General features: G+C 39.6%; 1 protein-coding gene across 1 annotated transcript in view; it reads left to right on the top strand.

The window, feature by feature from the left end:
• Positions 1–21864, top strand: part of LOC129763263 (lutropin-choriogonadotropic hormone receptor) — a 105914-nt gene that overhangs the window by 37803 nt on the left and 46247 nt on the right. The window contains exons 2-5 of the mRNA XM_055762161.1: positions 3255–4102; positions 20791–20943; positions 21112–21186; positions 21496–21561. Of these exons, the coding sequence (XP_055618136.1) occupies positions 3618–4102; positions 20791–20943; positions 21112–21186; positions 21496–21561 (779 nt within the window). The 5' untranslated portion in view covers positions 3255–3617. The remainder of the gene's footprint in view (positions 1–3254; positions 4103–20790; positions 20944–21111; positions 21187–21495; positions 21562–21864) is intronic.

The raw sequence follows: 21864 nt of genomic DNA, 5'->3' as shown, positions 1-21864 counted from the left end.
GCCTATCATTCACTGACAAATTCCGGGAAGGCCTATGGATTTACTATGGAACTCGCTGTCGCGCATAATCCGCACCGCGGATCATCCGCTCGTGGATGATCGAGGTGCCACTGTACATTAAAATTTGGTATTAGTCAAAACTAAATCCGCCTAAATGAGAGTTGAGAAAGTAATATTCAAGTTTCATTTTCAATTTCGGAACCACAAAATACCGATAATACATGGTTAAGAAACACTATTCATATTTAGAGATTGTTTCAAGGGACGTTGTTCATTTTCAGTGTTCATGACCAAGGCCATCAGATCAATGTCATCACACTGATCAATGTTATCCCGTTTCACGATACCCCCTATTTCTATTCCTGACTGCTTTGAAATGTAACTAAAGGGTGTGTCACATCAAATTGCATCACGGAAAAAACGCTGTAGAAATTTAATTTTTAGGAATTATATCTTCAGCTTTCGCTTATAATCAGATAAGAGTGTATAGATCACGTTGGCCATGCTTCACTGTCAATTTTTCGTAAATTTGGAAAAATGTCGTCGAACGAAAAAGAGCGTCGTGAATTAATCCTGCGCACACATCTCGAGAATCCGGAGTTGTCACATCGGGACATCGGTAAGATGCTGGGAATCGTCCAATCCACGGTCAGCAGAGTACTAAAACGATACTTCGAGAACCTAACCATCGACCGGAAGGTGAAGAACGGCAAAAATGGATGCTCCGTCAGTGAAAAAGATCACAAGCGCGTAGTTAAGCAGTTTAAACGTGATCCGAGAAGTTCGGTCCGGGATGTCGCCAATTAGCTGAATTTGTCAAGTTCATTCGTCCAGCGGACCAAGCAGCGGAAGGGCCTGCGTACATACAAGGTTCAGAAGGCTCCTAACCGCGACGAAAGGCAAAACATGGTGGGGAAGACGCGAGCCCGGAAGCTGTACACTGAAATGCTGACGAAGCCGCATTGCGTGGTAATGGACGACGAAACCTACGTCAAAGCGGACTTTCGTCAGCTGCCGGGCCTGTTGTTCTTCTCCGCAGAGGACAAATTCAGCGTTCCGGAGGAGATTCGCAAGCAGAAACTATCCAAGTTTGCCAAAAAGTACATGGTGTGGTAAGCGATCTGCTCTTGCGGAAAGCGGAGCGCCCCCTTCGTGATGACCGGCACGGTAAACGGGCAGGTTCACCTTAAGGAGTGCCTACAGAAGCGCTTACTACCACTATTGAAGCAGCACGAGAGCTCGATCATCTTCTGGCCGGATCTCGCTTCGTGCCACTATTCAAAGGACGTGTTGGAGTGGTACGAAGCCAACGGGGTCACCTTCGTGCCAAAGGAAATGAACCCACCCAACGCGCCGGAGCTTCGCCCAATAGAGAAATATTGGGCGATTATGAAGCAGGCCCTCCGGAAGAACCCAAAAGTTGTCAAATCGGAGGCGGACTTCAAGAGAAAATGGATTTCTGTTCAAAAAAACTACAACCTGACGTTGTACAGAACCTTATGGACGGGGTAAAGAGGAAGGTGCGAGCATACGGGCTTGGGCTCGAAGTAGGAATAAAAAGAAAATGCCAAAAGTTGTTTAATAGTTTTTATTTTACTGTCTAAAATTTTCAAAAGGATCGGTCTACTGGGCGAATTTCTACAGCGTTTTTTCCGTGATGCAATTTGATGTGACACACCCTTTAGTGTGTGTCTATCTAGAAAGCTGCCGTGGTTGAAATTCATAAATTAACATCAAACGTAACGTATAGCTAGCGGATACCAACAGACAGTGTTGGAAAAAATCATCTTCGCTAAGATCAAATGCATAAATTTTCGGGCTAGGTTGCATCGAAAACCTATATATTCCAAACGAAAATTAAAATGGCAGATCCAGGCAACTATTGAATATGAGCAAATGAACTTTTGTCCTTGAATATGTTTTGATGTTTATTTTTTCCACCCAGTGTCATTTTCATCTTGATTATCGGAAACGTCAGAACTGAATTTCATTTCAGCCAAATGAACATCAGCTGTTGTTAACTTCTAACCTGAGGCTGCTTTGTGCGGTTGGGTTTTGTAGTTGCCGGGTGCCGTAATTGGAAATACCTTATGAAATTCCCGATGTTGCAAATGACTTGACGGTAGCTAAAACCACTCGTTGTATCCATTCTGCATACGCCGTTGCTACCGTCTCGCCAAATAAAATTTATTTTGAACTTAAATTCACTGCCAGAACGAATATCGTTTCGGATGTGATGAATATCAATTTGTTGCTTTTGATATCCAAAGTATAAATAACAGCGAAGTTATAAACCCCACTCAATGTCGCATTCATTCATTATATCAAATTTGCTCATGCAACAGCGATATGAACAAAATGAACTCGTTTGTTATTGTCATCAATATAATGAGGGCAGTGTGTTTCAAGCTGAAAGATAGTCATTTACACTGGAACAAAATCGTATTCGTTTCTCGTGAATATTTGTTGATATTCTAAGACACTGCCAACAGACACTAAGAGGGCTAATTACTTGTCGCAATATTTAGGCAGTGATTCATTCATTTTCGGCTGTTAAAATTTTACTTTATGATATTTCAATGCTTCCTTCTTTGGCTTCCATTCCCGTTGATTAATGGTGAATTCTTGGGGGCTGGGAGGTGATTAAATTTACATCAATCAAATATCAGCAGTGTACCAGCTAACAGGCTACGAGGGACGAAAGTCGTGTTAATCGATGTGCTCAAAACATAAGAGAGATCTAATAACACCCAGCTGGAAGCAAATTATGAAATCAATTAAGGCAGAACTGGTATTGAAAATTGTTATTAACGTCGGAAAAAGAAATTTGTCTACTATGCTTGAAATTAATATCACATTATTTTCCGACACTTTACCGTGCCAGAACGAACACAAAGGGATTTTGCGTAGTTTCATCGCAGATAATCCTAGATGTGTCACCTTAATAGTGATCCTGCTATATTAATATGTATCATCTCCCAAGCCCTCGCAAAAATCCACAATGACACGTTGAGCCTCGCATGGGTCCCTGGGAACTGACACAGAATCTTTCATCTGTTTCGAGCCGGTCTCACTTTGGACTTTTCTTTTCGGCACTGGGAACTTCAATAATGTATCTAGAAAATAATTTAAGAAAAGTCGGTCGGTTCCCTAGTTCGGTCGGGGCTCAACATGTTAAATTCTGACGAAAATCCCTCTTCACAAGGCACCTGCAGTTAATCATAATTTAAACTTTTTCACTCAATTTATTTCAGATTGTCTATCGTTCGTCGAATCGTTTATGTCTACACTTCGGGCGTACCGACAGCCCCCCAAGAGCGCCGCCAGCTCCTGAGCTGTACATTCCAGTTGAGGTGGCGCGGAGCCAGGCCAGGTTATAATGAGGTGTAGAATCGAGAATTTGGTTCTTTTGCTCGTGAAGTTCGTTCCAGAAATAACGTGAATTGTGCCGCGCCGCAATCCGACGATCCAAAGAATTGCTACGGGGTGATAAATTATGGCCTCAATTGGGTGCGAAGTAAGAGAAAAAAACAACCATTGAGATCTGAGCCGAGTGAAAGTGCAAAGGATAAAGCTAAAAGTGTTGTATTCTTTCCTTTGGGAACTCGTTGAAAATAATGAGCTCATGCAGCTCGAGGCAAGCGAAACGAAATGTGTTTTGGTGTGTGTTGTGTTTCATTGGCTGTCTGGGGGCTGGTGTTTGGGATGGTGGGTGGTGGCCAACCAAATGGCCTTGCTGCACTGTCAGTGGTGCTTCAATAGGGAATGAGTCCATCCGCGGCTTATTGGCTATCGTCGACATCGTATCTCCAGCCACTGGGTTCGATATACTGCTGGACGGCAATCATACCTTGGCGCAGGAGGTCAATGGCAGTGCCTTCCAAATTCACGAAACGATGGCGCTATCCAAGCGGGGCCAGTGTCGATGCTGGAATTCGACGGATGAATTTCTGGACGAGGTCCAATGCCGATGCGAGGGTGACTCGATAGTGAGGATTCCTCAGAAGTTGACGATGATGCAAAAATTCACACTCGAGAGAGTGGGTATCAAGCGATTAAAGGAGAATGCACTGTCGGTCTATGCTGCCGAACTGCAGGATTTGTAAGTATTATTAGCACGTAAGCTTCTGTTAGCGCCGTTTACATATGCGGTATGTTCAACAGTTAACTGCAAAACCAGGATACAGGGCGTGGAAAGCACAATTTTTTCACCCTCACTATCGATGGTTGGTAGTTACACTTATGGTTTTTTTGATGTGTTCCACGGTCCACAAACCAAACGTAATGAGCGCTTTCTGAATTGTGGATCATTATGTATTATGTATTTTTACTGACAAAACCGCACGAAGTGGAAGGTATAATTTAGAACTGTGAATATGCACCATACATTCGTGGAATAGAAATTAATTCATGAAAAAGAGCATTGGTTTACTAATGGGAATTTCCAATGTAATTAGTTTGAGGTGCTTAAGTTGGTTGCAGTGTCTATTTTGCCGGTGTTGAGCCAATGCTTCATATAAAATACTACATTTGACGGATAAATTCAAAGCCAATTACGTGAGTTGGATGACCAGTTTTTAACAAACAAGCGTACTAGCTGCGCTGCTTAATTCAGACTAACTTCATTAAATTAATTTATTAAACCGAATGCTCCGTCCGGTGGCCGCTATTCGAAATTTGATTCGCTGACTCCACATCGCATCATGATAATTCTGGTCGTTCCGCTCGTTGTTGACTATGTAGTCGATGGTGTTTCGGTTTCGGTTGTCAGTCAATTCCTTCAATAGCTCGGTTACTAAGTCCTGAGTGATGAGTCTCCAGGCAAATCACATCTGCGAATGCCAATCTTCTGAAGGATGATTTTGCCTGATTTCCAGGTGCAATTCCTGTGCGTTGTTGTTCTGGATGAGACTATTGACGGAAGAGATAATTGTTTTAAATCGTTAGTATCTGCACTGCTTGCTGCAAATTACCTTTTGGTATTCGATTTTATATGAGCGTTTGAATTGAAGAAACATTGAAAAAAAAAATCATTTGGCCGCCATTCTCCTATTTTTTGAATTTTGAAAAACATCTACGCTACGCGTTGAAGAATACATTTCTACGTATTCAAGCCAAATATCATTTTACAATATTTGCTATTCGGCCGGATACCGGATATTAGAAAAAAAATGATAATTTCTCTAAAACGCACATTGTTTAAATAAAATCATTTGATCAGTATAGTATACCGGGATTTAATGTTGCTGCGTGTTTATCACATTCTAGGCACACTGGCGGAGTTGCTATTTATGTCAGAGAATCAGTTCAATTCAATCTTCGCCTCAACGAAGTTATTGATGGTAACTGGTTCTTGAGCATTACAGTTGAACATGGCATGAAGATGAGTTATTTTGGTGTTTTGTATCATAGTCCCAGCTCAAGCGACTCGCGTTTTGTTGAAATTTTAAAAAACTGGCTTGAAATCTTCCTCTACTCTAGCAAATTAAATATATTTGGTTGGGGAAAAAGAAATGTCGTATATTGTCAATACATGGCAACACTTAAACATATCTTGTGTTGTACTTATCGCATCGGGTCATACTATACGGCTATTTAAAGACGACAATCTGTGCTACAAGTGTCGTTTTGACAGTGTTGTGATTGTCCTTTTCAGTATCAAATTATAGCGCGTCAAAGATGGAGTCCACCAAGCAAGAAATTCGCCATAGTTTACGTGTTTACTACCTGCGAGGTAAAACTGCAACGAAGCCGGCCGAAAAAAATCGTGTAGTTTATGGACCCGATACTGTAACGATTCGCACAGCACATTGTTGGTTTGATCGATTTCATTCTGGTGTGGTGGCTGTCGAAGATACACCCCTTACTGGCAGTCCAATCGTCGTGGAAACCGATATAATCGTTGAAATCATCCAAGTAGACCGGCATGTGAGCACTCGCTCGATTGGCCAGGAACTGGGTATAGACCATAAAACCGTTTGGAACCATTTGCAGAAGATTGGATTTCAAAAAACAGGAAGTGGGCTATATCTATGGTATAACCGCAATGATGACGTAGGACTATCGTTGATTTAGTGATCATTTGTTTGAAGTTGAATCTGAATTCATTCTGAATGAATGAATAAATGAATATTTGGGGGACTTCGAAAACGAGAGCGTTACGTTGGAGGCACAAGGTTTTATGCATCCAATATTGGATACGAAAATGTCCTACTGATGGGGAAGAATAATCTTCAGAAGCTTTCCTGCTAATTGCACTTGATTGAAAAATCACAGAACTAAATGTATTTGGTCGCAGTATTATATGTATAGAAAACATTAAAATAAATTCGTTCGCTTGCATGTAATTTTCAATTCCAAGGGGAACTGGCTGATTATTTTGCAGCAACGACATCTTTCCGGATTCTCCTCGATTCTTCTCGAAATTCGCCAGTGGTTAATGCTAACTCGATAACCACCTGTTGATTGTACTTGATTGAAAAATCACACAATTAATTGTATTTGGTCCCATTATTAAATGGATAGAAAACATTACAATAAACTCTTCCGCTTGAATGTAATTTTCAAGTCCAAGTGGGACTGGCAGATTATTTTACAGCAACGATCACTTCATTCCGGATTCTTCTCGATAACCAGCGAACGTAAAGAGTTGCACGCGTGTATGCGTGTGGAAGTTGCTTCGATACCTCAAGCGGAACCAATTTCGATGCTGGTACTCTCTCGGTCGTCTTCTCTTCTCCTTCTGATGGATCGGCATTTCTGCCCTCACTCACAGTTCCAAACAAACTGCATGTCTTTCAGGTCAGGTCAGGCCAGGTAATGAATCCCTCGATCCCTCGCCGTCCAGCTCGTCCAGCACGTTCAGCTCGTTCAATTACGATGTTGTCTTGTCGATGTCCTCACGAAAAATGAATACGTTTCACCACCAGAATATCGCTTAAGTATGCTTTTTGTCCGTGATTGAATCGAGAGAAGGTGTGGTTTACGATGGCAATTTGAAAGGCAAACTAGAGGGGAATGAAGTCTCTGAGTTTGAAACTTTCGACGACTGAATAATCGATTGAAAATTATATAATTTTCACGATGCGAAACATTTTCCGTTGCGTGCGCATACAATATTGGATACGAAAATATCCTACTGATGGGGTAGAATAATATTCAGAAACTTTCCTGCTAATTACACTTCATTGAAAAATTACAAAATCAAATGTATTTGGTCGCTGTGTTACATGATTAGAAAACATTAAAATAAACTCTTTCGCATCAATGTATTTTTCAATTCCCAGGGGAACGGGTAGAGTATTTTTCAGCAACGATCAGTTCTTTCCTGATTTTCCTCGATACTCGAAGCCCACCAGTGGTTAATTCTAACTCGATAACCACCTGGTCATAGCACTTGATTGAAAAATATTTAGTCGCAGTGTTACATGGATAGAAAACATTAAAATGAACGCTTTTGCTTGAATGTATTTTACAGTAACGATTGGATCTTTCTGGAATTTTCTCGATGCTGAATGGCATCCAAACGAAGAGTTTCGCACATGTATGTGTGTGTGTGGCGGCTGCTCCGATCTCTTCCCGGGGAACCGTTTGTGGCATCACTCTCCTCCTGATGGATTCTCTTCTGGCCTAAGGTGCACAAACAGGCTCTTGGTGACACCGTTCATCCGCGCTTTCATGATAAACGAAGAGCTTCACCACAATAGCGACAACATGCTCCAATCGCTGTTCAATTATAACTGAGTGGACTTCCAAGCGGCGCTCGCTTATATACCGATTGATGATTTCAATAGCCTGTTTTGAAAGCAATTTTAAGACTATTGAAACAAGTTTTTGGATCAAAAAGTAACAAGTATATAACGCGTAGACATTTTATCTTTCGAATGAAGTGTTTATCATACCATTTCGTTCAGTTGTTTAGGAGCTATTAACGCTCAAAATCTCGGTCTCCTGCGTAACGCTTTCGTTTTCGAAACTTTGATTTTACACCCCGGTATAGAAATGAAAGACGTAGTCCTACGTCAAAAAGGTGGATGTATGGGTGCCACACGAGTTGATGCAAAACACTTTTAGACCGAATCAACGCCTGCGATGCACTGCTGAAACGGAACGAACTCGACCCATGTTTGAAGAAGATGGTGACTGGTGATGAAAAGTGGATCACGTACGACAACCTAAAGCGAAAAAAGTCGTGGTCGAAGCGCGGTGAGCCGGCCCATACCATCGCCAAGCCCGGATTGACGGCCAGGAAGGTTTTGCTGTGTGTTTGGTGGGATTGGACGGAAATCATCCACTATGAGCTGCTCAACTAAGGCCAGACCCTCAACTCGGTTCTCTACTGTGAACAGCTTGACCGCTTGAAGCAGGCGATTCACCAGAAGCACCAGAAATGATCAATAAGAATGGTGTTGTTTTCCCCCAGGACAACGCTCGACCTCACACATCTTTGATGACCCGCCAGAAGCTACGGGAGCTCGGATGGGATGTCCTATTGCACCCACCGTATAGTCCGGACCTGGCTCCAACTGATTATCATCTCTTCCGGTCCATGCAAAATGCTCTTGGTGATACTAAGTTGGCCTCAAAAGAGGCTTGCGGGAACATATGGGGGTGCAAATTGAAAATCGAAAATCGAGCAAATCGTGAAAATTGTCCAATTTAACACGCTTATTGCTCAGTCATTTCACGATGGATTGAAGAGATTTTTGCGTAAATCAATTTCGGCACTCCATAACAATTTTTTACATTGAATAAAATAATATATGTCATGAATCTATATAACTATTGAACAATTGAAAAATCTCAACTTCCATCCTTACGGAAATACCCACTTCTGATTGGTCGAAATTGACGACACATGCGGCGACTCATATACATACAGTTGTTGGTCAGTTATTTCCTGATCGATTTACGAGATATTTGCATCAATCGATCTGAGCAATCCATAACAATTCGTTACAATGGATTAAATAATATAAGATATGAAACTAACTATCAAACAATCGAAAAATTTCCAAACGGAAATACCTCGTTCTGATTAGTCGAAATTGAAGATACGGAAAAATCGGCATTGCAAATACATCAAAGTAAAGGGAACGTTTGTTCTCACCGAAGTGTGTTCCCTAACAGAGACATCTAAACCAAGCTGCCTGGAGGAAATCGGCATTGCAAATACATGAAAGCAGGGGGAGCTTTTGTTTCCCGACATGTTTTGCTTAACAGAGATTTCAAATTCAAGGTACCTGTGGGAAAACAGCATATAAATACCCTCGTGGTCGATCGTTCAACAAATGACGCGCACAAATGGATAGTGCTCATTGTGACTAGCGTGGGCATTGTTGATAGCATACGTGCTGGCGAATAAGTTGGGAGCGATGAACGTGTGTTTGTTTTATGTTCGTTCCAATAAGAATCTCTCGATGGATTGATTGAAGAATGATGTATTAATGAATTGAATAGAACTTATGTTTGATAAAATATAAATAAAATTTAAATTTGGAACTTATATGTTGGTTGCTTCGTGAAATTTCATATCAATGACCGATCATGCATTGTCAAACTTTTAGCACAAGTGTAAGTGTAAAATTGTATATGGTAGCGGTTGTGTTAAAATGACTTGAAATATGAAACGATTTTTTCCTCTCAAGGAAAGTTCATGCGACGAGAAAAATTGGAAAAATGAAGGAGTTCCGTGTTCCGTTAGGTTTAACGCGAAAATAAAAAAGGGGTTGAATAAACAATCAGAAAGTAAAAATTAAACATGAAATTACCTTTTCCATTTCAAATATATTTTCTCTATAATAAAGTAACCTTTTTTCTCTGGTGGGCGGCTTTCATCATATCTCGTTCCACTTTGGCATCTTCTATCGTGATACCCACCATCCAATGACTAATCACTATCCTTCTATCATCATCACTCGATTTTGAACCAACAATACCTAACAACCAGACAAAACCGACTTTAACAATGTAATTCCTCCGACATATCCAAAACAACAAATAGCCTAACGGAATCCTACGTCAACTATGCGGTCGTGTCTCGGACACAACCCTCCTGTGACTTTTTTGCAAATAAGGAGGGGGGGTTTTATAAAGGGGGAATAATGAAGTTGCCTTCTAAATGGCAACAAGTTTGCGAACAAAACGGCGCATATTTGACTTAAATTGGATAATTTTAAGTGTATTAAATAACACGTCAAATTTCGATCAGAAATACGACATTTATTTTTCCCCGACCCTATACACTGCGTTTCACAACTATAGAACCACTCATTTTTTTCTGAGTTTTCAGAGATATGAAAGAAGTCGGTTGAATTGATGTATACAGTGTAGGATATAATAACTATTTTCATTTAAAAGACTGGCCGTTTGAACTATATTGTTGTGTTCAGTCGCTAAATATTTAAAAAACCTAAAATTCCAGTGTTTCATAACTATAGAACCAGATGAAAAAACTCCTACTCTTTTGCAAAATGAACGTGAATTTCACATGAATTACAATAGGCTTCTAATACGTAGTTCATCATTAGTTCTCAATCAGTTCAAATAACCCATTCGGGGTGGTTTTGACCAAGTGTCAAGCGCCATGTTATAGAGTGTATCTCGTTCTACGTAGAGGATAGTGCTCGTTTAAGCTCTTCAAATCACTAATACTGCTTGTAAGCTGCATTTACTATTCGTACGATCACTCCTCATTAGTTCTTGATAGGGTCTTGATCCGGTAAACAAGCTGATCTGTCCAGAATCTGAAACCCCTATTCAATAAACCATGCCTTGACTTTCAGGATGTAATGAATTGATGCCAAGTTACCCAATTATCACGGTGTTTTTCATGCAAAAAAAAAGACGTAAATGATTCTGAAGTATTTCGTTGCACTTCAGACTGTACATTGGTGTTGACTAAAAACTATCTGGACCAGGCCGTTTTGAAAATATTTTCCTCAAACCATCAAACTGCCGCCTGCAAAGTTACGAGTTGAAAAATTACATGACCCGTCCCGTAAGTCCTTCCAGTATGAAGAAATTCTATTCAAATTGGATTTCTTTTAACCAGAGAAATTCCCCTGAAATAGTGAAACCCATGGCATTAGCTTCCACATCAGTTTTTGGACCCGCATCAGTTTTTGGAGATGGGATTTTTATAGTTTGGGGAGAATTTTTTTCAAAAAGGCCTGGTTTAGGTAGCTTACCATCAACACGAATGAACAGTAAGAAGAACAAAGAAGTACTTCAGAATCATTTACTGTTGTTTTTACATAAAAAACAATGTGATAATTGGATAATTTGGCATCGATTCGTAAAATCAGGAAGGTCATGACATGGTTTGATGAATAAGTGCTTCAGATTCTGGACTGGCCAGCTTGTTTACCAGATCAAAACCCTATCAAGAACTTATGAGGAGTGATCGTACGAATAGTAGAAGCAGCTTACAAGCAGTATGAGTGATTTGAAGAGCTTAAACGAGCCTTAAACTATAACATGACGCAACTTGGTCAAAACCACCACGAATGGGTTATTTGAACTGATTGAGAACTAAAGATGACCTACGAATTAGAAACCTATTGTAATTCATGTGAAATTGACGGTTATTTTGTAAAGGAGTTTTGCTATAGTTATGAAACACTGGAATTTTAGTTTTTTAATGCTTCGCGCCTGAACACAACAATAAAGTTCAGATGGCCAGTCTTTTAAATGAAGATAGTTATTATATCCTACACTATGTACTTCAATTTAACCGACTTCTTACATATCTCTCAAATTTCAAAAATATATGAGTGGTTCTAGTGGTTCTAGTGATTTCAATATTAATTGGTGTGACTACAATTCGAACCATTTGAAGCGTGTATTCGATTTCTTCAATTTGAAACAAACAGTACATGAATTTACGCGCATTTCCAGGCACAGTAAAACTTTAATTGATCATGTTTATTCCAACACTGTCACGGATACCAATTTGAAAATAACCGATCATGAGACTTTAAGTATCAATATTGTAGATAATCTCGTGGTAAACGAAGATGTTGTGAAATTAAAGTAGTGAGAAACCTGGATTTTCCCTTCGAGGTCGGTAATTTAGATGAATCAGCGGCTGTTCTAACTAATACCTTGAAAACGTGTACAAATCGGCTGGTTACGAAAAAAATTGTTCCTATGAAAAACTCGAATAGCTGGTACAATTTGGATCTTTTACGCCTTAAACGTGAGAGCGACAGATGGTACAAGAAATTTGTAGAACAAATGACGGAAATCATTGGAATATGTACACGAACGCGCGCAATGGATATTCACAATCGATTAAGAAAACTCGTTGTGAATATGTTCAGAGGAAGATTGATCTGCATCAAAGCAACAGCAAGGAGTTATGGGAAATTTTGAAATCTTTATTAAAACCTAGTAATAGCAAACCGCGGTCCATAACTTTCAATGGCACACTTGAACAGTCTGCATAGGTTATAGCATCTAAGTTTAACGATTATTTTGTCAATAGTGTTTCGTTAATCAATCAGTCCATTGAATTGGTCGATGAACCTGATGAAATAAAACAGCCGGTTAATAATAATTGTAGATTTGAAAGTTTTCACCCAATTACATTGAATGAACTTAGAACTATTTGTTTTTCTTTGGGAAAAACGGCTGAAGTGGATTATGTCAATGCTAAAGCTATTCAAGATTGCTTTCATGTCATCGATCACATCTGGCTGCACCTTATCAATGAATCTTTGCTAATTGGGCATGTGCCTAAGGTGTGGAAGTAATCTTCAATAGTTCTGATTCAAAAGGTGCTGGAACGAATAAAGACGAAAAGTTTCGTCCCATCAATATGTTGCACACGCTAGAGAAAATATTAGAAGTATTCGCTAAAGGCCAGCTGCTGGAATATTTAAATTGCAATGCTTTGCTAATACCAGAACAATCGGGATATCGGGAAGGACATTCCTGTGAAACCGCATTGAACTTGGTATTAGCAAAATGGAAAAAGAAGCTAGAGTGCAAAGAGAATATGATTGCTGTTTTCTTGGATCTAAAACGCGCTTTCGAAACAATTTCTAGGCCCTTGTTGTTGAACACGATTAAGCGCTTTGGATTTACGAGTACTGCATATAAATGGTTTGAAAGCTATTTAAATGACAGAACTCAACGGACTATTTTTAATGATTCAATTTCCGATCCCCTAGGGAATAATCTTGGAGTACCTCAGGGAAGTGTATTAGGGCCCCTTTTTTTATTATGTATATCAATGACATGCGAAGAGTTTTACGATTTCGTGATATCCATTTTTTTCTGAGTGTTCATCAACTGTAAACAAGTGTTGTTTTTCGATCGTGATTTCCATCGCTGTTTACGAGTTATTTATATCTTCTTAAAATCTTGTCTCCGTGTTGGTATCGTCTCTTGGTGCTCTGTGTTTGGAAAGTTACATTTGTGCCGTGAATCTGCTAGTCGTTGTTTTGAATTTTTGCTTCCCGCGGCTTTTCACATGAATGCATGTTCTGGTGTAACTCGTGCGTTACAATCCTACTTCGCATCCAACAGAAACAATCTTTTCTGGATGTGTGACCAATGCGCTGAGTTATTCGAAAACTCGCATTTACGTGTTATCTCGCGCGAGGCCGATGAGAGCTTTCGTTCCTGTCGAAATGTATTCCCTAACAGAGACATCAAAACCAAACTGCCTGGGGGAAATCGGCATTGCAAATACATGAGAGCAGGGGGAGCTTTTGCTCCCACCGAAATGTATTCCCTAACAAAGACATCAAAATCAAGGTGCCCGGGGGAAACCGACATTGCAAATATATGCAAGTCGGGAGCATTTTTATATTGCAAGTAAGGTGAGTGATACGATTAATTCTAGCAAAAAAAAGTTTTAGTTTCGAAATTAAATGTTGGTTGCTTCGTGAAATTTCATATCAATTTAGCACAAGTGTAAGTGTAAAATTGTTATGGTAGCAGTTGTGTTAAAATGATTGATATATGAAACGATTTATTTCAATTTTCATAAATAAAAACCAAGGTATGTCTCCGCTCGAGAACGGGTCGTTTGGTTTAAGTTTTGTTGTGTTCATTTTCACCCAAGGAATGTTTATACGGCGAGAAAAATTGGAAAAGTGAAGAAATATTAGAAAAAGTGATTTCCTGTATGCTCTACATATAGTATTATGTGTTGTTAGTCCAATTAAAATTCGCATTGGGTTGAATAAACACTCAGGAAGTGAAAATTATAAAAGAAAATACGGGTGGGTAATGTCGTGGACATAACCGGAGTGACGTAGGACTATACAAAGGGGACAGCTTTTGTTAAATATATATTTTAAATATTGTTTTATTTTCTTCTCCTACGTGAATACCTACCTGTCTACCTGGAGAATGTATTAGTTTACTGTTTACTCTTTACGAACATGTTGGTGGTTCTGAAAAGAACCTTTGGTGTTGTGTTTTTTTTATCACTCGATATCTTGTTCGGTTAAACCTTCCTGTTTAGCGATTGCGTTTGCCACTCGCCACAGCATTCACAGTTGGAAAATTTCTTCCCATCCAGCTTGTAACATGTTGTTCAATAAATTACATTTAATGCGACGGGCCGGATCACCACTCAGTGTCGCATTGGAGGCGATTTTAACCTGTAATTGAACATGTGCGATGACAGTGGTACAGTGTCGACTTTCAATGTGGAGTCATCATTTGGATCCTCTATGTTTAGAAAAATGTCCAACTGAATATGTCGCATTACAGGTCCGTCCAATTAGCTAAATGTCGAGCTAAATTTAAATTACTGTACTTTCAATCTAGAAGCAATTTAAGAATTGGTGAAAATTGAATAATCGGGAAAGTCCCCAACCTTCAATAAGCTCAGAACAACTGCCAAATTCACAAACTCATCAAATCCTGGCAAACAAATTATGAAAAAATCAATTTGTGTTTTATTATTATTTTGGATATTATTTTAGAAAGCATTGAACTGTATTTCGTAAACTCTTTTTTGAAAGGTTTAAAGGCCCTGAAAAGCGCCTTATTTTATGGAATGGTTCTGATTTATAAAACTTAGTACTCGTGGTTTTGAAAAAAAAACTATTTCGAACGCCCTCGATGTCGCCTTGTTCTGGACTTGCCACCAATGAGTTTGTATAAAGAACAAACTTTTTTCTTCTGCTACCCGCTGCCGTTTTGCGATTGCTTTTGCCACTCGCTGCAACTGCTTGTTGTTGTCTTGATGTCCACCGAACCGAATGTGTTCTGTTCTGGATGCGGGTTTTCTTATCGTCGCGAGCAGTTTGCCAGCCAACTCGATCACTTCGGCGACCGAAACTATATAACGCCGACTAGGTGGACTGGTACACTGATACTAACGCGCTCGGCCTAGCTACTCTTGCGGAGCAATAACCAAAATCAACAGATAGCCTAACGGAATCCTACGTCAAATATGCGGTCGTGTCTCGGACACAACCCTTCTTTGACTTTTTAATTTGTATTGATCTCTATTATGTCTGTCATGCCATAGAAATTTCTGTATAACTCGAAAACTAATCAAGCAAATGGAACCAAATTTGGCATATGGATGTTTTAGGGAGCCATAACTGTGTTGACGTAGGACTACGTCTTTCATTTCTATACTGGGGTGTAGGTTCAAAGTTTCGAAAACGAAAGCATTACGCCCGAAAACGAGATTTTGAGCGTTAATAGCTCTTAAAAAACTGAACGAAATGATATGATAAACACTTCAGTTGAAAGATAAAATGTCTACGCGTTATATGCTTGTTACTTTTTGATCCAAAAACTTGTTTCAATAGCCCTAAAATTGCTTTCAAAACAGGCTATTGAGATCACACCAATCGGCATATAAGCGAGTGCCGCTCGGAAATCCACTCAGTTATGATTGCGCAACGATTCAGGTACGATCGCTGGAATGGATGGATGTTTCCCTAACACAGACCTCAAAACCATAGAGCCTGTGGAAATCAGCATAGCAAATTAGATGTAAGCTGCGGGTGCTTTTGTTCTCGCTTGCGTTTCTGGAAATCGGAATGTTTCTCTAACACAGATTGCAAAACCACGGAGCCTGTGGAAATCGGCAAAGAAATTTAGATGCAAGCAGTGGGAACTTTCGTACTCGTTTGCGTTTTTGCAAATTGGAATGTTTCCCTAACATAGACTTCTAAACCATGAATCATCGGCATAGAAATTTAGATGCAAACTACGAGTACTTTTGTACTCGCTTGCATTTTTGCAAACCGGAATGTGTTTTTCCAATACAGATTCCGGAACCAAGAAGTTGGGAGAAGCGGCATTGCAGATACACTCAAGTCGGCAATACTTTTATACTCCCAAACATTTTTACACTCCAGAATTCGTTTTGCCATCACGGTTTACAAAAGCGGGTACAAAAGCAACGCTTTGGCGTTGCTTTTGCTCAAGACTGCATTGGAAGATATCCCTTCATGTCACCAGCTCACTGAACTTCTACGCATACCGTTTGATGATTAGGCAAAATGTTGATAACTATTTGCTGTGATAACTACTACCATAATGCATTGACTTAAATTGAGATTTGTTTGCAATTGAATTCGTAAATAGTTTCATTCATTCACTATTTTAATCAATAATTTAATCAATACACAAAAGATAGCACTGCGCAGCGGCGATATCGTACCCAATGAGGATCATATGAGGTGGGATTATTGCTAATTGAAGAAATACAATTGATTACTAACGGGTGTTAAATAAAAAATGAGATTTTTTTCAATACCTTTCAGTAACTCAAATAAAGAGCGTAAAATTTTCTTTCTCCAAGAAAATTGTTCTTTGGGCTCCCTAGAAACAGTAGGCGTGTTTGGTTTTGCTAGTTTGAATTTAGTCAAAGCAAAGATGACGTCGAAACAGCACGTGCTCCGCGAACGCATTGTACGGTTCTACGAAACGCATTTCCAGCAAGGAAAAAAGTTCACGGTGGCACATTTTAAGGAAGAAAATGTACCTGTCAGTACGGTATATCGTATCCTGGGTTCCCTGAACGTAGAGCGGAAGGTCGGAAGTGGTCGTCCGGTGACGATAATGACGAAGCAGAGGAAGACATCGTTAAAGAAGCTGATTGACAACAAGGACGCAACCAGCCTGCGTGACGCCGGTCGGAAATATGGCTGCTCTCACGTATTGATCCATCGGACCCTCAAGATGGAAGGAATCGTCTGCAGGAGGAAGACGAGGTCGCCGGAGTACACGGAGGAGCAGATTGAGACGGTTAAATCACAGTGTCGGTGGATGACCAAAAAATACCGCGGGACGTCTTTCGTTCTGGACGACGAAAGCTATTTTCCGCTGTCCAAAACGCATATTCCAGGAAATGATAATTACTACTCCAGGGACAAGTCATCCACACCGCCTGAAGTGAAATACAAGTTCAAGCACAAGTTTGAAAAAAGGTTATGTTGTACATCGCCATTTCCGAACGGGGCATTTCAAAGCCTTGGTTTAAGCCGAGCGGTCTGGCAATCAACCAACAAATCTATCGAGAAGAGTGCCTCGACTAAATCCTGCTGCCGTTCCTGAACGAGCATCATGCGGATGGGAAGTACGTCTTCTGACCGGACAAGGCGTCTTCCCATTACGCCAAGAAGACGCTGGCGTATCTTGAGGAGAAAAAGATACCGTTCGTGCCGAAAGATCGTAACCCAACAAACTTGCCCCAGTGCCGCCCAATAGAGGATTTCTTTGGCTCACTCAGTGCCCTAGTGTATAAAAACAATTGGAGGGCCAAGGACACGAAGCAACTGACTACAAGAATCCGGAATTGTATCCGGAAAATGGACGTAAGTGCCGTACAACGTTCTTGTGAGAGCATCGCGACAAAGTTGCGTCGAATAGCAGACCACGGCCCTTACTCAAGCATTCACTGGCATTTTTTGAAGAAAATACATTATGTTATTAATAAAAAATACTGAAATCGATGAAAAACATTTTTTTTTATATGCGATTGAAAAAATTCATGACAATTGAAATTTTTCGCAAAACTCTGACGGAAAATGGGAAAATTTGAAAAATTCAATTCGCATGTCTTCTATAATTACATATTGACAAGTGTTGTTAGTCCATTTGTAACGAAATTGATCTTCGTTCGAAAGTGATAAAAACACACTCCTATATCGTCTTCTTTCTATATAAATCAAAATGGATCACCGAATGTGTTGATAAGAGCAAAACTCGAGATAGGAATCGTCTTATTTAAGGCTGTCTTCATTCTATCATATTTTCTGTATAAAACATTTTTTCCATGTAACAGAGAAACATGTTATTTGCAAGTGGATGAAAAATCTTGCACGAGAATTGTATCTGAAATTAATCTGATATTATAATGTCAAGTTTTGGTAGAAGTACTGAAATTTTATAGCGAAAAATAATTTTAAAAAGTAGACAAGAAGATCAATCAATGAACAGCTCTGCGATTGGACCCATGAACGTGCGCTCAGTAAGAATACGTGGATGTGATAACGAAAAATAAATTGTGGGCGGGACGATGTTTGCCGGGTCAGCTAGTTCTCCAATAAAATTGCAGTTATTCATCGTCATCGAATACAGTAGATACAGCAAGTACGTTCGATTGAATTTCATTTTTTATTATCATTGGAAACAGTGTACAATTGGCTGAAAAATGATTTTTATAAGTTTTCAAATCAGCAGTCAGTTTATTTCATTCGGATTCAACAGAAAAGTAGTCCTGAATCGAACCCGAATTCATTATTATCGTTGCCCGCTTATTTCCCTAGCGCACCGAGAGTTGAATTTGGGTCCCGCAAGAAACTCGACCGAATCGCTTTGGGCGACGAAAATATTAAACGCTTCTACGACACGCTTGTTATCCTGATCATTATTGAAACAGGTGGAAGCGATCTGGCGTAGTGGTAACATCCATACCTTTCACGCTAAAGGTCACGAGTTCCAAAAATGGAAGTAAAAGTGACGAACCAGTGTTGAAAGTCACTATAATACAGAAATAAAAAATGAGTGGGTTATATCTATGATATAACCGCAAGGTTCACGTGGAACTACCTTAGCTTAGCAATCATTCGTTTGTATTGATTAAATTCTTGATTGAATGAAACAGTTTCCAAATTCAATTGAGTTCAATATATTTGCTCTGTGAGTGAAAAAAATGAACAAATGCCGTGTAAAGTCAATTCATTTATTGTGATTGATTGTTCTTCGTTACAAGTAAATTTAATGACGGACCTTTTACGTTTGGAATGATGACTAGAACAAAATATATGTACGGAAGAAATATCAAACGTTTGATGAACCAGCCTAAGGCTGAAAATCTTTCCAATAAAGACAAAAAAAATTATCAAACGATTATTTTATTTTACATTTCCCTCTGATGTTTACATCCCAAAAGTGTACATACTTCTCGAAGCTCGAATTTGCTTGAAACTGGGAAGTTCATTCGCTTCTAGTGGCTGCACGATTTTCCCAGGTTCCTAAGTTTAGAAGATCATGTTAGGACAGACATATTCCACTCTGCACAAAGGCAAGCGAGGACAAAAGTACTCGCAGTTTGCATTTATTTGCAGAGCCGATTTCCCCAGAAACCTCGGTTTTGAAGTCTGTGTTAGGGAAAAACATTTCAATCGGAACAAAAATACCCCCGATTTGTATGAATTCGCAATGCCGATTTCACCACGCTCCATGGATTTGAAGTCTGTGTTAGGGAAACACATTCCAGTCGGAACAAAAATACCCCCAACTTGCATGAATTTGAAATACCGATTTCTCCAGGCACCTTGGTTTAGAAATCTCTATTAGGGAACACATTTCGGTGGGAACAAAAGCTCCCCCTACTTTCGTGTGTTCTTTTTCTTCTTTTTGGCTTTAAGAGGGTTTAAACTTTTCAGTTCACTCGCCTCTGGTCTTATTCGTGTGTTTGCAATGCCGATTTCGCTGCTTGGTTTTAAAGTCTGTGTTAGGGAACATTTTTCGATGAGAACAAAAGTCCCCCTACTTTCAAGTATTGGCAATGCCGATTTCCCCAAGGCTGCTTGGTTTTGATGGCTGTGTTAGGGAAACCGTAAATCGGGCCAATCAAAACGATGCAGTTAGGGCGTTTAGATAACGCCTAATATTTTACAGTTATTCAATTGTTTATCTAATGAAAAACAACATTTTGTTAGTTGCGATAGATGCGTAGAAATATTCCCTATCAAGTGATGCAAACATCTCTCCTATCCAGTACGAAATGTTCGAGCTATAAGCATTCGAAATCTTTCATTTTTTCCTGCATGTTCTGTGTTTAGGTTTTCATTTTACCCTCCATATATTCCGGTTAGACGTAGTCCCACGTCAAAAAAAAATTGAACATCCATTTTGACCGCATTTGTCTTCCGCTCAATGCTCAGAGCTTCGTAGTAAAGTTTAATCACACGACTCACTGCACGATTCCGAGCTGTTTTCCGATGTCTCGCAAAATCAATTCGCGACGTGGCTTTTCGAGTGACGCCATTTTTTCTAATTTTCGAAAAACTGATAGCGATAAAAATACAGTGTAAATAATACACTCTGAACTACTCCTACCGAAATTTCCAAGAGAAAATATCCAATGAGTAATTTTCTAAGAAAATTTACAAGTCAGAAATAAGATCCAATAGGCTGGTTCAGGCCGGAAACGTTTCATCCCAGCTGCATTGGGATTTTTACTCTGCTTTTCCTATTACATATTAGTGTAGCTCAAATATATTTTCAACTGAGATAACCTGAAAATAGATGTCAATAGTAGTTGCTAATCTTCCGCTTGTTGTACTTCGTCTACAGATTTTTCATGTATCTTAAAGACTTCCACCACATCGAGGGACGAGCCTTCGCCAAGCTGCGGAATCTCCGGACACTGTACATAGCTCACGCACCCAAACTTCATTTCCTCGAAACAAACGTATTTGAGGGTATTTCTCCGAAATTGAAAACATTGTAAGTAGAGCTTTCCGCGAAAACGCAATTACTCGGTATGTTAATTGACAGCTGGCCAGAAAATATATCAGCTGTTTGTTGTAGTAGCAAGGGTTTCTCCAGAATACAAATGTATTTTCTCACGACAGTCAGGCTAAGTATAACGTCGCATTTCTTTTTGCTCCCCAGGCGCATAATCCACTGTGGGCTGCTGGCGGTACCGGATATGCGAATGCTCTCGGTTCACATCATTCTGCACATGGTGTGAGTAAACGTAAGGTGTTTCCATGAATGTTTTGTCGTTCAATAATTCATTCCATATTTTTACGTTTCGTTCACACAGTGTGTCATTCATGCATGCCACGCAGTCACTCAATACAACAGAGTATCACCACAAAGCTCCTCATGATGTGTCGCTTTTTATATTTCACGCCACCATGTCATCATGATTATCATCATAGCCGCTGAAGCCTCATGTTTTTTCCTTCTATCTCGTTGTCCCTCTCGGATGTAATGGAAAAATTCAGACGTGCGCTTGTCAGACTAATCAAAACAAATGCTCTTCCTTCGCAGAGATTTAGACGGCAATCAGATCCAGGAGATTCACGAGAAGGCGTTGCAAATTAAGACTGATGAATTGTAAGTATCATATTCGGTTTTTGACGTAGAACTACGTCTTTCAGGAAGGGAGTCAAATCAGAAAACAGGTCACGTTTTTGTGAAATAAAGTTAACGTTAATAACTATTTTTACAGCGAACAAATTCTGATACATTGCACACCAATGGAATCGGAAATTCTCTAAGATTACTTTGATTTACTATAAAGTACAATCCACTAATGCCTAAACAGTTTAAATTAATGAAAACTGGAAGAATTCTCATTTTCCCATATATTTGTTCTGGCGATTTGTGTGCATTCCCGAACAGAGCTGTCAATAACGA

The sequence above is a fragment of the Toxorhynchites rutilus genome, chromosome 1 (genome assembly GCF_029784135.1).
Source record: "Toxorhynchites rutilus septentrionalis strain SRP chromosome 1, ASM2978413v1, whole genome shotgun sequence".
Classification (NCBI taxonomy): domain Eukaryota; kingdom Metazoa; phylum Arthropoda; class Insecta; order Diptera; family Culicidae; genus Toxorhynchites; species Toxorhynchites rutilus.
Note: the sequence above shows the minus strand (reverse complement) of the source record. Positions and strands in the feature narration are given on the sequence as shown.